Source organism: Anopheles maculipalpis, chromosome X, assembly GCF_943734695.1.
Source record: "Anopheles maculipalpis chromosome X, idAnoMacuDA_375_x, whole genome shotgun sequence".
Taxonomy (NCBI): Eukaryota; Metazoa; Arthropoda; class Insecta; order Diptera; family Culicidae; genus Anopheles; species Anopheles maculipalpis.
The window spans coordinates 8,611,621-8,627,806 of record NC_064870.1 but is presented as its reverse complement, the minus strand read 5'-3'; the positions used below and the strand labels follow the sequence as shown (position 1 = coordinate 8,627,806).

The 16,186-nt window shown below is 46.2% G+C and overlaps 2 protein-coding genes across 4 annotated transcripts in view; both read left to right on the top strand.

The window, feature by feature from the left end:
* Window positions 1-16,186, top strand: part of LOC126556159 (netrin-B-like) — a 147,713-nt gene that overhangs the window by 105,305 nt on the left and 26,222 nt on the right. The window lies entirely within an intron of this gene.
* Window positions 1-16,186, top strand: part of LOC126568683 (netrin-A-like) — a 58,115-nt gene that overhangs the window by 23,335 nt on the left and 18,594 nt on the right. For all 3 annotated transcript variants that reach the window (XM_050225201.1, XM_050225217.1, XM_050225209.1), the window contains exon 2: window positions 5,736-5,924. In XM_050225201.1, the coding sequence (XP_050081158.1) occupies window positions 5,736-5,924 (189 nt within the window). The remainder of the gene's footprint in view (window positions 1-5,735; window positions 5,925-16,186) is intronic.

Genomic DNA, 16,186 nt, shown 5'->3' with positions numbered 1-16,186 from the left:
TTTAGCACAAAACAACAGAACTTTAACTTATGGATCGAATGACTATTCATTATTTACTATGTGGCAAAATCTAGACTCTTTTCTTCATGGATTTTGAAAGCTGTATAAAGATGCGATGAGGTCCTTTGAATAACCGCCACAGTTTCTTCTTCTTCTTGACTTAACAACCTATAAGGAGACACCATCCATCGAATGGGTTACTAAGACTTGCCAATACCACGTAGTCGGATAGTCTGTCCTCACTACCGGGGGATGGTCCAAAATTGGATTTGAACCACGGTCCTGCCGTTTGAAGACCGGCGCCGCTGTTGCCTAAACTACCGGGCCGCTCCTACCGCCAAAGTTTACCAGGCGTATAAGAATGACAATGACTAACAACACATATTTTTCACCGAAGGACCTGCACCAGAGAGATTGCCTGGTCTTTTTTTCTTTGCAATTAAGCGCTAGGGAGGGCTACCCGAAACCCAAGAGGTGACAACTTAGGATCCATCTTCTATCTAGGTGGGCTTGTCTGTCTCCTCTTCTTTTTGGCGCTAGAGAGGTCGATCCGAGGCTTGAGAGGTTAAATCTTCAGCGTCCAGAAATTCGCGAGACCTGCCGTACGCTGGTGACATAGTAAGTATTTTCTAAAATACTCAGTATTTTAGAGGCATAAACCTTAGGGCTCGTCCACATGAGAGCTTTTCTTTTGCATAGCAACGCGTAGTTAATTGTGCATTTCCTACCGTAGTTGGCGAAATCTATAGAAATCTATAGATTTCGACCTAGGTGGACTGGTCTGTCTTCTCTTCAATTTGACGCTCGAGGGGCCAGCAAAATTGAATTAGATATAGATGGAGTCTACCCTGTCGGAGATCGGATGCAGCCGTAGATGGAAGACTGCAGTACTACACCAAGGATCCTGGAAACTAATTGGAAACTTCGCCATATCATCACGACGTGGTCAGCTCTGAGCATACCAAGGATAAGAAGGATAAGGACGCCCGCAAAGGCAGGCCAAGACCCTCCGAGGTTGTAGAACCAATAAAGGAGAGAAAGATGCTGTTGATCCGTGCGCCGGAATGTTGGATTGACAGTTGTCGGGTGCTAGACGGTGCCAGAATCGCACTCCGGCACCGCTGCAACATTCATTTACCTGTCGTTCGAACACATATTCCCACTCTTTTGAAGCTAATAAAAAAAACCACACAACATAAATCATAAACAGTTACTGCTGCTCCACGCTTGGGACCTCCGCACCATTTTTTTTTAATTGCAAAATCCCTTTTTATGCTGCTTAAACAGCTAAAACAAAACAAAAATACAACACAATGCAAACGACCAACAAAATCTGGCTGCTTGGCCACGTAAAACCGATGTAAACGTGTGATGAAACACACGGCACAAACATAAAGGGCAAGAGAAACACACCACCGATGCTTCCCCGTGCTGGGTTTCATTTCACCGTACACAGGGGGGGGGGGGGGGGGGGGGGGGGGGGGGTTGGAAGGATGGAAACAGCAACAACTAGAACAAACAACTGCACGCGGTACAAACACAAAGCGTTTGTGCATATTGACGGCTTATGACAGTGGCTATGGGACAACAGGTGGGTGATAGGTTGGGGGGGGGGGGGGAGGTTGAAGCATAAAATTTGACACCCCACGCATTGTGTCCAACAAGTCCCGCTGGCTAGAAGTCATTAAAAATATCGCTGCTATAGCGGCGCTTTGTTTTTTTTTTTTTTGCTTATTCTCTCCATTTTTTTGTTGCTCCTTGTTAGCTTTTTATTTCAACCTGCTAGCAGCCTTATCCTGTCCGAATCCCCCCCCCCCCCCCCCCCTCCATTCCATCTCACACAGAGGCGCATACGGCGCGCAACCACATCAAAGTTAATTACCAATCCCTTTTTTTGTCCTCCCCCGGGTGTCAGCTCGATACATTTCTCCTCTTTAGCTCTGCCGCTTGGCGCTAGCGTTTTGTGCCATTTTTGTAGCATCTCGTGCTTTCATCGACCTTTTTTCCAAAACCCCGTCGTAGCCTCGTTCTCTCTCTCTCTCTCGCTCTCTCCCTCTCTCTTCGTGGTGCTTTTGGACGGGTCACAGAGGGTCAGGTCAAACTGGGAGAATTTATTTTGTTCACGATGCAGCACGCAGAAATGAAGAGTTTACATCCATTAAACGGTGCAATGGTAAAATTTTAACGGTGTTTAACGTGTAGCATATAACGCGAAATTGGCCAATGCTGAGATGGGCTTGGGCTGCCCTTATTGAGCTACTGGGTGTTAAAGGTTGTGTGAGTGATGGTTAATAAAAATTATTTTAATTACGTTCTAGCGATAAACGTTTGACTGGTTGAAATGCAGTAGATCGGACGGACAAGTATATTACAATGTAAAAGAAGTGAAGGACACATTGTGAAGGAGTACATATAACAGGTTGGCTGATATGTCCCCGGTCTGACACATAGAATGCGCCGCTAGTATTAAATGCATATTATTTTTATATAGCACCAACCTTCAAATGATTCGTGTCAAAATTTGACGTCTGTATGTCAATTAGTTTGTGAGACAGAGCGTCTTTTGTCAAGCAACTTTTGGTTGCTTGACGAACGAAAAAAGAACGAAGAAGAAAAAAGTGTTGTTCCACCAAGACAACGCACCGTGCCACAAGTCATTGAGAACGATGGCAAAAATTCATGAATTGGGCTTCGAATTGCTTCCCCACCCACCGTATTCTCCAGATCTGGCCCCCAGCGTCTTTTTCTTGTTCTCAGACCTCAAAAGGATGCTCGCAGGGAAAAAATGTGGCTGCAATGAAGAGGTGGTCGCCGAAACTGAGGCCTATTTTGAGGCAAAACCGAAGGAGTACTACCAAAATGGTATCAAAAAATTGGAAGGTCGTTATAATCGTTGTATCGCTCTTGAAGGGAACTATGTTGAATAAAAAAAACGAATTTTGACAAAAAATGTGTTTTACTTTGTTAGACCGGGGACTTATCAGCCAACCTGTTAAAAGTGAGGTTAAGTAGCAAAAATTCTACAAATATTTTTTCATCAAGCAAGGATTAAGCTTATCCTAAACTAAGCAGTAGCAGCTGGCATTTTAAATAAATAAGATCTCCCTAAAAGACCATCTCGTAATAGCTGAAGCGCGATTCTAGCTAAAGCAATTGTTGTAACCAATCCCAACCAACTAAAACCCTTATAAGTCATCGGAAACATCATTAAGCATACATAGATGATCGCAAGCGAAGCAAAACAGCGCTGGAGCGAAGCTTTAGTGCAGGAAAACATCACAAAATTACAACTAAACCTGCCATAGTGACACCATTATCTCCCGATGGTCACGTTTGAAATGAGCTCACGTTTTTGATGAATCCACAACGACGCCGAGGATGAGCCTTGGCTGGGACCAAGCCGAAGCATGAAACATGCGATCCGTGCGGCCACCTTGCCACCTGCTGACGGTGGCACGAATCGGATGTGGAGCAAACACATGCCGCAAAAGCTGCAGCATCATCGGCCATCATCGTGCGCCATCTTCGACCATTACGCGCCGTTCAGCACTTTTGTGGGCCTGGGAGCCTTGGGGAAGTAGTGGTAGCAGTAGTCGGCTGCGGTATCGACAAACGAAGCGGCCCTAACAATCACACCTCAATGCGAGCGAACTACTATAGCGGGCCGCGCACTAAAAACAAACATCTTTTAATTGAAATTAGGTACCGGCGGCAAACTGACGATCGCTCCGTTCGACGCCTCCAACGGGGCGACGTGGGCAAACCGGTGCCGGTATTCAGTGCAGTGATCATGACGATTCTTTGAAGCTGTAGCAACAATACAGTGACGAGAGGCAAACAGCACACACACACACAAAAACCTCCTGCACCGTTTCACCACACCGAACCGCAACACAAACAACGATCCGTCGGACGCGCGAGAGCCTCTTGACGTTTGCTCCAAAATGTCTGCACGCGGTACATTATTGTAAGCGGAGCGTACCAGCCGCAGGTCACCCCAGGCAGGGGTAGAAATCATGCACGTGGAGCCCTCCGTAGGAGGCACCGGCTCAAATGAGAAGATTATCGTGTGACCATTTATCTTGATTAAATTCACCGCATCGTTTCAATCGTTCTCGCGGCATCCATCCCATCCAACCACTCTAAAGCTCTCCAAGAAGTATGTGTTTTTTTGCATTTAAATTTGAATTAAAGCAACTCATCGTGAGGTTTGTGATTTCTGTTTTCTTTTCTTTGGCTAACGTACCTTCGGGAGTGATTTTGATTTAGCTGCTCCCACATCGTCGTTGCGTCAGTAGCGAGAGAGCTAGTGGTGCTGCGATTTCTGCACTTCATCCCTATTGTGCGAATACGATTTGTCCTAAATGTCTGAGATTTTTAATTTTGTATTCCACCGCTGCGCGCCTGGTAGGTTATCAGGCTCCAACAGGTGCCGCCTTTGCTCAGGTAAAGCCCAGAAAGTACGACCTGGAGTCGTCCACTGGTAGAAGAAAGTGAACCCTGCCCAAGAGGAAACAACACTTGAAGCTGTGGCGCTGATCAGGCCCATTAGAAATTCTGGTTGAATCACCGAATGCACCAGCCCCTGGGAATCATCAGCTCTTGTGCGACGGATCCACGTCTCGCTACGAAAAATCTTCCTGGCCAGCGGTTCCAAGCTCTCTTAATGTCCCATTTTTCTCGTTAGTATGATAAATAGCAACATTGAGATGTTTTGTCAGGTTGAGGCCAGCAAGCATAAAGAAAGAAACAATGAAAATGTAGCCATACTCCACACAAATTGGCATTATTTATTCGATTCCAACAACCTCCGAGGGGGTTTGCTGCAGTGCGAAAAGCAAAAGCGTACTGGTAAAATGGTGCCCTGTGAGAGTGACATTACGTGTAGATGTGTTTACTGCGTCAAATGTGTTATGGAAAAAAGGTATAATCGAGACGAATCATACTCCCCACCATAGCTTGCACCCAGCTGGCAGACATTGTTGCTTCTTCGCTGAACAATATGGCGGACGCTTTTCTCATTTGTTGCTGCTGAAATAATTATTATTTACAAACGGAACTGTCACAGCATCGCACCCGGCCTTTGTTTTCTGCGTTTCGAGCCCTCCACGGTGTGTTTGGCTGCGTGCAAATCTACGGAAGTTGCTGGGCGGGAGCAAGAATTAAAAAAAAAAACAACAATCCTCACAGAGTTTATCAACATCATCATCACCGTCTTCGTTTCGAGGCCCCGGTTGCATTACTATGAATAATTTAAAGCACGGCAGATCTCTTGGGTGCGTCACTCGGTCGACGGTTTCTTTCCGGAGTGTCTGGCTGCGGAAATTAAAGATTAACTAGTCAACCGAAGCCTACACCATTTCCCTCCGTTCAGGCTGCTCATTGTTTGACTCATTGGCATGCGTTTGGAGTGGCTTTCAGGTGCGCACTAATCATAATCGTTGCCTCTCCTTTCGAACAGTGTTAATCCCCCCCCGAGCGGTGAAATCACGTCTCGTCGGGAGACTATTTTTCGGGAGGGTAGATTCGTACCTTGCTTGTTCGATTAGCCGAGGGATGCTCCAAGAAGCGTACTTTCAAAAGATTCCATCCATCGCATTTGACCTTCCGCTGACGTTTATGACTCGCAACGAATCTGGTCTGCATATCTTTCATTCTCTCTCTCTCTCTCTCTCTCTCTCTCTCTCTCTCTCTCTCTCGCTTTCCCTCTTTCATTTCCGGACGACGACTCAAAGCCTGCAACTGTAACGGGCACGCTCGCCGCTGCCGTTTCAACATGGAGCTGTACAAGATGTCCGGCCGGATATCCGGCGGCGTGTGCCTAAGCTGTCGGCATGCGACCACCGGCCGTCACTGTCACTACTGCCGCGAAGGCTTCTACCGGGACGCAACCAAACCGATCAGCCATAGAAAGGTTTGCAAAGGTATGTACCCACATCGCTTCCCGTTGCTATTTCATATCTCAGATCAATATCGTATCGCCTCTGTACACAATCATCAAACAGACAAAAAAGCGTTACTGTGTCAATCGCTAGGTTTCGAGCTCACCGCGTCCGAGAGAAGAAAAGAAACTTCATCAGATCACATAATTTAATGAAGATTTATGAACTCGGTCTCTGTCTGACGGCGTGATAGCCGACGATGTTCGCAACACGGTTTCGCGAAACGCACCCTATTAATCATTTCTCGCCCAGGCAGAGCCAAGCCCGGTCCCGAATCGCTGGCAACGAATACTGGAAGCCGTTGCCATCTTTTTAAACACGGTCGGTGTGCAGTCGGCACAGGAGGATATGTAAGGTTACGCGGTTACCTTAATCGGTAGCTAATTTGAATTCGCGTGTCGACGGTAATACCAGTTGAAGGTGACAAATTTGTCTGCTTGGTATACTTATTGCAGACAGTACACTGAGCTACATTGTTGTGTGGTGTGGATCTTGTCAGGAATGCGGCATGATGTATGATTTAATATCTTAAGTAGTGGACTCTGAACTTCTGAAGTTCCATGGACACTTCCAGTTCCTGGACAGTAATGTTCCTGATACAGTATTTGAAGCTAGTCTCCACCTTATGCATGACCTCACTGTTGTGACCCGATGCACCTGTAATTGTTAAAGTCTATCTAGCAGAAATTCTATCATATCTCTCCCACCGTACGGAAGAGAACGCTCTTTAACCGATTGACTTGATGAGCTGCCGAGCCGTTCTGTTCCTCGTTTGACTTCGCTGCATCACCCAGCATCCCTGACGAACGCAAGAGCAAGAATGCGTGCCCCAGGAAGTAGGACGGCGTGCGCTACCATACCACACGACCGTTCCGTGCAGAAAAGATTCCGGATATCCGGTGGTGGGGTCTTCTTTCCGCTTCGAAAGTAATTTCTTTCTGAAGATTATTAATAATTCATCACCACGCTCGATGCGATGGCGTGTTTGCCGCGCAACGCAAGCCTAGCGCAGACCCTTCCACCATTCGCTCTGGGAACTTTCGATTTTTTTGCGGAAAATAGACAACGTGGCACGTTGCTTTGTGCGGCCCGGTCCCTCCTTCCGTACCGCTACCGAACGTTACTTAAATGTATTGTTGAATATTTGGAACCCTCCTTGGGAACTCCCGGGAAACTGGTTATGGGAGTAGGAGAGAAGAAGAAGAAAAAACCTTACACTCGAAGCAATTTTCCGATTTGTTACTTCAGCTCCGGGCAGGACGATTTCAATTTATCGCGTTTACCGTTCGGTTTCATTAGCACGTTCGGTAGCGCCATTCGCTTTGGGTTTCGGGAACAAAATCAGGAATTCCACTTCCCCGGTGCCCAATGGTTTGCGCCCTAATGGTTCGCGTTTGACCGGGGCACGTTTTCACGTTTGGCTGCATTTTCGCTTCCGCCCCATTTATGCTCGGAAAAATAGGTAAGGGAGCAAGAAAAATCTACATCCTTCAAGTCAACCCAAACGCCGAGAAATTCGGATGCTATTTTGACTGACGAGCTGACATAAGCCTGATGTGGCTGAATGAAGGAGCATAGAAAATGCGAACTAAATCACCTTCAGTTATGATTACACTGTATCGCATCGGGTCGTACTGGAAGCGTATTTTAAATTCCATGAGGTGAACCTCAAGCGATCCCTTGCGAACTTCAGTAAAGCATAATTCCGACAACAGAAATCTCCTTTTGCCATTTTTTTTCTGCCCAAGAAAAGCCCATGTAAACACAGCATCACCACACAAAAAAATCCTATCAAACCTTTGCGAAACCACCACAGCATGTTTGGTCGTTGGTAGCCGCATTGTTCTGGACCTTTATTATGTCTGTCAGCTTTCTTTATCCACCCACCAAAATCTGCCCTGTACGGAGCCGCGGCTGTCCAGTGATTATAGATGAATTATGGATGTGCCAGTTAAGCGGTTGCCATGTTTGCTTTTCCCGAGGATTCCCACTAAGAAGTTCGGATATTTTTAGCACGCAACTCCTGGTCTGTGTGGATGTGTTCGTGTACTAAAGATCCCATTAAGTGGAAAGTCATTCGTTTTCCGGATTCCATGTCTTTTTGGTTGCCTTTTTTGAGACTGAAAACGACGAAACGGTTCCAGTTTCAAGGATTCGCTCGTCAGGGTTTTTTGAAGTCATTCGTCTCTCTGCCGAGGGTTTTTTGGAACTTTATATCCAACAAGGTTGGGATGCTTTGTTGTGGAAGAGAGTTCAAACACTTTATGAACTGTAAATGTACTGAACGCACAAAATCAAATGTAGTAGTCTACTAGTAATTTTTCATCAATTTCTGGAGTAATGTCTTCACAAACTCAAAGATGTTCCTTAACCTTCCCAAACTCCAAAGACTGCACTGAGCTCAGGATATTACGCTGGTCATTTAATGGCTTACTAGACTTGCTGATACCACCTAGTAGGATACTAACAATCCTCAGTACGGGGAAACGGTTCGGATGACATTTGAACCCCGGTCCTTTCGTACGAAGATCGGCGCCTTTGCGGTCGGCTACGGCCTGGATCTCCAGAGACTAATATCATTAAAATTAGACACGGAGACATTTAGATTCAGCATCGAACGATTGTACAGAAAATATTTTCCCATAGTTACTAGCGAAGCTTTTCAGTTCCAATTGGTTTTCTATCCTAAGAGAACCATTCGATTGCGTTCGAAATAACAACTTACGTATGAAATTGAGCAGTCATTCAGCCGCAGGCTGATGGATGGGTCCGACAAAACGTTCCTCACCGATGAGCAGTACAGGAACGAGCATTAAGCAAGGGATAAAAGTTAACTGCACGATACGCATCCCGTATCATCGCTCTGGCCGATAAGAGCGTACCGTGCGGTACGATAAGGCGGTACAGCAATTTGCCGGTACACCAGCAAACCAGTGCACGGTCCCGTTGCCGCCAGGATCAACTTCAAACGTAAACCAATTGTTTGGTGAGTGTGTCGAACGTCCGGCCGGTGGACGACAGTGCCACATATTGACGGTGCGTTTCGAGCTGCCCGGCTGCCAGCTCAAGGGCATAATTTTGGATCATATCAACATTAGAGAGCATCGGACAAATGGACGAAACAAACAAACAAACAGTGAGCGAGCGTAGTGCATCGGCTACAAATCGGTCGAAGTCGGTGTGGTCGCACACAGCAGTTGCAGCATCCGGGGGGACGTGTGGCCGGGTTTGGCCTTCGAGTTTTGTTTTACCAGTGCCCGGAATGCTGGCCCTGCTTTATTGCGTACGCATGCACGAATGTGCAAACAGTCGGGAGCGGGCAATTCGTGCCAGCGTTTGGTATGGGAAGGAGGATCTACTCTGTATCTGTTTGTGCGCACAACAGTTGGCAGTGTGCTGGGTACGGTTTGGGTGTTGACTCGAGGTCATCAGACTGTTTGTTCGTTACTGGATTTTTGGTTCCGAGTCCGAGTGCCCGATAGTCCGCACGAGTACGTGCATGTAGGTGCGGTGATTAAAATCTATTTAGTGAATCCAATAGAACAACACAGTGCGAGACATTGAGCAATGTCAATTTTTCAAAAATTCATCAAGCGAGAATGCGATAACGGCATTATCAGTAGCCATTTTGTTGAACCACAAGACTCTGCATCAATGCACCATTCGGAACCGAATGGCGGACAACATAGAAGGACCAAAAATTGGTGCTTTGTTGCCTAACTTCTGGAGGCACATCCAGACATTCCGGGAAACACAAAACCAGTTAGAAAGTGTTTTGTGAGTTTAGTATGCCAACTATATAGTCGCGTAGCGTAAAATCTCGTCTATTCAGCTAGCAAAACAATACCCAAACAACAATTCTCAAACGAACAGTACGGCTACGAGCTTTGGCAGCGAAACGTCGCTGTAAGTCAGCGCCTCTGATCTCCGGGGCTCGGAAAAAAACATTCACCAGTCCCAACATGGCCGCGAGGGTAGAGGATGAACCGAAATTTAATTTTACCAGGTCGGTCGAGGAGGGGAATACGTGCATCAGTGTTCGGATTCGGCAAAACCGATAACGGCAACACAAAAAGAATGCAGCCTGCGGGCAGGCAAACTACCAGGTTCCGTACCACAGATCCGCCGCAGCCCAGAATTACGAGCCAGATCAAGCGTTTTCGCACAGGCACCTTAACCTCCGAGGGAAGCCACCAGGGAGCGGTACGGAGATTCCGTACGCCGGTCGAGGCAAGCAGGGGTAGGGATCAGATACACTGTGCGCACTTATTGCTACCGGAGGCTACCGGAGTGCCATGGTGCGCTTGCAAATGATTGAATTTTAATTGTTCACCCGTCTGCCCGTCCGTGCTGTCAGAGCGTTTGCCGGGATTCACTTCACGGACAAAAGTTGGTTCGAACGCACGCTGACGATAAGCCTCCGGCGGTAGGCCCCAGCTATGGCGAGGGACGCACTTCACGACTAGCACGAGGCACTCGTTTGTTTGGCAGGAACGGTCCGGGAAGGAGCGCAGGTAGATATCCTTGGTAGTTGACAATCGGTGTGATTGGTCAGTTTAATTGTTGTTCTCATTAATGATGGAATGGTTGAAATGAAACTGTCAACTTTTGCGCTAATCGATCGTACAGCAATTGAGGTGTCGCTTCGCACACGTTGACACGCCGACCCGGGATGTAGGGTGTGACAAAACATGGCAAGTACTGTATATAACTAGCGTATTGGTCCACATTACCAGGATGCAAATAATGTGACGGTGTGTGTAGTTTGGATAGAACGTAACAACAATTCACTAGATCAACGGCAGCTGTGAACCACACGTAATAGGAGGAGTCAACGCGCGATTTATGGTACGACATGGGAGTTGGTAATGAATTTATAAATATTCTAGCAGATGTCCAGGTGTACAAAGCACTTTTCAATCGATGTACGAAAATTATCTCACTCTAAGGCTCTCTTACCCAATATGTTGGTCCCTATGTCGACCTATGTCGACCGAGTGTACATAATTGCCCATTAATAATTATTAGGGTAATAGTACATTGTTTGTGTTGCAGTTTTACAATACCCCCAAGACAAGCAAGCAAACCCCTTTCAGCAGCTGGATATTGTAAATTGGAGACTTCCAAAGATTCTTCTTTATCTTAGCTTAACGACCTGCTGCTACAAGAGGCCCCACACGCTAAGCCAACAAATATGCTAGACTTCTTGCTACAACGTAGTTTAAAAGTCAGTCCTCACTGCGAGGCACCGAGTCCGGATGGGATTTGAACTTCAGACCTGCCCCGTGTGAGGACCAGCACCGTTTGCCTCTCGACCACCGAATCGCCAGCTCTACAAGCAGCAATAACGCCAGCTGTTTCCGACATCTTCAGAGATGCATCTCCGTTTCGACAACAAACTATCTCAAGGTGACAGTAACACATCAACCCATCCCATGAAAAATGCATCCACATTAGCAGCAAAAGCAGCCAACTTTACCTACACTTTCGTGGCACCTTCATTTTTTTGGCACCTTGCTTGACTTCCGTGATGATGTGCATCTTGTGCATCTTGTGCATCTTTCGGTGCACACGGACTGGTGTGCAACATCCCTCACACAACGGGCTAGCGTGAGAGAGAGAGAGATGGTGAAAAAAGGGAGCCAGAAAATATTTATGACTTTGCTGCAGCCAAAATATCGCATTAAATAATTTTTAATGTACATGCGCCTTCACCCAACGTGCCCGGCGGGTTGTCTCTCGCCGTCGCCGTTCGATGCAGCTGTAGTACGTTTGCAACCCGAACCCTGTCTGGGGCGTGAGTATGTGCCTGAACTAGCCCAGCAGCGATATTGCTATCAACATCATCATCGCTATTATTGCCACCTGCCTCCTGCACAAAACTTCCTTGCCTTGGCAGTAGCAAAGTGTTCCTGCACTTTCTTCATTTTTGCGATTTTGCCATCCCACACACACCAAACCCCCCCCCTGTGCAAGCGCTGACATCGTGTGAGGCCTCCGTACGCGCGCGTACGAGATGCGCAAGGTGTGTGTTTTTATTTAATACACACCGTGTCCCGGGGTTCTCCGGTGCTGATGCACGTTTTGGCGCTCGTTTTGGTAAGCTGCGAAACTGAGATTTCCCTGCAAACTGCGGGCAGATAATCTAAATCGTTGTGAGACCACCATCGCCGAGCAAGTGTGAGGTGAGATTTGCCGATTACGGCCGTACGGAGACGCATTCTTTGCATGATGTAGTGTGATGTGTGCGGAGACTGTGACGTACGAAGTGTGTGCGAATAGTGTGTCCTAGAGATAGGAGTCTAGTAACTGGCCTTTAGTAGCAAACTGACGTGTAACTTTAGCTCACATTGCACTGAAAGAGCGAAGACAAACTAGCAATCGCTCGACATGAAGACAAGAGAGTTTATGAAGGATTTTCAACTCCATCTGAAATTGAATTAGTCCGAACTGGATGACTAGTTGTCGGGAGCACATAAAATTGGACCGGTACCTAGTTAGTCCGGTGCTGTGACAGCTTATATCGCATATACACGTACAAGTGCACGAATATTCCCTAGAGTGTCATACGCCCACATCGTACGTTTGCGTTTGACCAACAACAACCACATTTAATACGTTCTGTTGCGAGGTCCATTGCAGAAAACCCAGCGAAACAGTATTGTAATCTGCCATCTCTGACTTGTTACGGCAAAACCCTTAGCAAAACTTCTTGACATGCACGGACGAAAAACCATTCCCAGCAAACCCCGGGGATGAATTGCTGTACTCCGGTGGTGGCATCAACAACTACCGACCCAAAAAAAAAAAACTCGACGAATTGAGCCGACCTTTATGGCGTACTTTCATTATCGAAACGCACGCTCGTCCAGAGTCTGCAATGTCTCCCCAGTGTATTTCGTCACGTTATAGCCTAGGTTCGTTGATGTTCCCTCGGCAGCTCGGCACTGCTCTCCGACGCTCCAGTCTGCGGTAGAGACTAGCCAAACCCAAATAGAAACGTCGCCGTTGACAAGGTGCTCCATGGGTTTATGTGTCAATTTTGTTCCTTTTTTTTCACCTCTCTCCCCAGTTTCTGTCTATCCTTCTCAAAACGAAAGTCATCCTTTCGTTTTGTTTACGTTTTTATTTTTGCTCGTACGTGCGTTTGTTTCTTTTTCCCCCAAAAACCAGTAAGGATTCGGAGATACGTACTACCCTGGGTTATCCTCCAGCTGCTACAAGGTGCAAAGATATGCAAAATCATTGTGTCTCAATGGTGTAGGCACAAAACAACGAGAATCTATAATGAAAATCAAGCGAAATGGAAAAAAGAGAGAATCGTACACACACAAGTGTTGGGGGTTGGTGGTGCAGAGATAACATACGAGCTGGTGTGTGGTGCGTTTATTCGTACGCCTATCTGCAACATACTTAAACGAATCTCTTTTATTACTTTTCCCACAATGAATACAAATAGAACTGAAAGGGGGAAATAACGGCTACCCAATTCAGACAGTCTATAAAGGGGTTAGCAAAAACTGGAGAGATTCATAGATGGAAGATTCTACGAACCTTTACCATGGGAGGTCTGCTCCTAGTGGCAGGGGGTGGCTAGCAGAGACGTAGAGAAGCTGTAATCCTAATTCTAATTCTGTTTTGTAAATTGTAGATTTAATAGCGTTGAGTGGATTTCCACGAATTACAATCATTTGAAGTTATGTGTAGTTCAATATCTGGGATGACTTTTAGCGTGGTCCTGACATCCTGATATGGTCCTGAGAGTAGTTAAACAATTTTTGCTTCAAATTCATTGAACAAAACTGCTACAAGATCTATGTGTATAAGTTTTTGGGATATTGGAAGAGCTCTCAACTAAATTCTGAGGTTCCTTGAATAGTTTATCCGGTTTCTAGAGTCCCTATTATGTATAGGATCTATGTTTCTAGGATTTTTGAATATCGGAAGAGCTCTCAACTATATACTGAGGTTCCTTTATAGTTTATCCGGATTCCGGGGCTTCATGATTCGAGAACTGGTGAAGGAAATTGTTAGTCACTGTCGCAATAGATATTCCAGATAACGTCAAGCTACTTCAAAAATTATACATAAAGTCGATCGACTTGGATACAATAACTTCAGGAGACCCTTCCTTGCCATCGCTAACTTGCTTGACTTAATACTTGTAGTTGGTTCGGATCCTGATTTGATATCCGTCCGTCCAAAAAAACCAAACTTCGCAATTCCAAGTTAAAGTGGCACGCATTGAATCTTTGAAGATATCAATTTACTTGCCCGGAATGAAGAAAGGTTAGCGTCACACTTCATTTACCGTCAGCCGGTTCCAAACATCTTTAGATCGACGCGTTTCCCACGGAAACAATAACTTGTCACGTCTTTTCAAATCCCTCCGAAGCAATCACTGCCAATAAACCGTCGGTTAAACTCCAGATCAAAGCAAATGATCCGTACGCAGGCAGCAGTACAGATGGACACTTGGGCCAAATTCTTCAGCAAGTCCTCTTCGCCTGCGATCGCCTCGTTAAAATGGTCCCACGTAAAGTAACCGAACCGGGACCGGTCCCAGCAAAAAATCCCCAAAAACCCCTTTTTGCTCATGTTTCGAAATGTCGCGGAAACTCCACAAACTGCGTAGGGCACAAATTGAGCGCACAGGAAATGTCCTGCCAAGGAGAGTTGACTCGATTCATTCATTCAATCGGGCGGGAAGTTTGGATGTTTGTTTCTGGGAGGTATTCCGGGTGAGGTATCCAAGGGTGCAAAAAAAAAAAAAATAACGCACAAAATTCCTGCCATCATTAACGAGTTCATGTGTGCGTTAAGGCATGAAAAAGTATCACATTCGCAGCCTTCAACTATAACCTCCCCAGGCTTCGGTCGGTTTTTTTTGCCGAGCACTTTGTGGACTTTAGGTTGGGAAGCTGGTGAAGCAAGGATTTGCCAACGATTTCCACACCTTCCGCAATGCATCTTGGGGCGTGAGAGCATTGGGCATTGGGAAATCGGGAGGGGATGTGTCGCTCGTGCGGTAAAACTCCAAACAGACGCAGAAACGCCGTCGAAAAAGCGACAAACTTTTTGTGACAATTTTTGTTTTGCTCTCGGAAAGCTTGAAGTTGAAGTTGGTGTTGCGGAAAGGATAAAACAATTGCAGGGTTCTTCGGAGGAGAAACCACTAACACTCACAGCTTGCTGCATATAAAGTAGAATATGTTGAAAATTAATAAAAACGAACAATACTCTAACTGCTATTTAACAGCTTATGGCAAGGGATTCTTGATGGTGTGATGGTGAAACTTTAAAGTCCTCGAGCAAAATCGTAAAATACCTTCATCTTCCGTTTCGCGCACGTAGCATAACACACGACATACGAAAATGGTTCCCTCAGTCGTTGTCTGTCTACCGGAACGTGCTCGAACGCCGTCGCTTCCAGCCTAGGCCAGCGAGCAGTATAAATCCATCACACAGAAATTGCCCCCCCCCCCCCCTCATCCCAATCAAAGAAAACACAGGAAAAACACACACACACACACACGCAGCTCGGCCGGGACTGGCAAAAGGACTTCAAACGCTAACGCGTTCCACGCACAAGAGCAGAATTTTTCTTTTAAAACCATTTTCAGCCCCACACAAAAAAGCCACGTGCGGGATGAAAACCTGAACCGAATGCCGGATGATGCAAATCCCTGCTCGGTGTTATTTTGATGGATTTCGCTCTCCCATCGCTTCCCTCGTCGCGGGGGCAAACCTCCGGAAGCATGTTTGTGTATTTTTTTTTTCTTTCGTGCGTTGGGGAGGACGAGACCCTATTTATCTGCTCTGTCCATGCAGGAAGACGAGTTATTTTCTCAAATAATTTAACCAACACTTATTTACCCCGCCCGGTTTTTTTGGTTGTATCTCCGGGGTCGATTTATTTTCTACCCCGGGCCATTTTATTCGACGGCAGGATTTCAATTCACTTTAAACTGTGCGTTTGTGGCCGTCGGAAAAAGGAAGAAGGAAGGGAACGATTGAATAACGAACTTTGTGCTACCGTTTATCCTGGGAAATAGAATCAGGTATGCTAACTTATGATATCCTTTCCTGGTTTTAAGTCTCGGATGTTGAAATATTTTGATTTCATTAGCCAATACTTTAGTTATTCTTCCATTTTTAAACTCTCCACAGCTGGATCCAGTGATGGAGCTATATTTTGCAAACTTAATTGCCTGTAAGCTCTAAACCCACTACATAGAGCACTG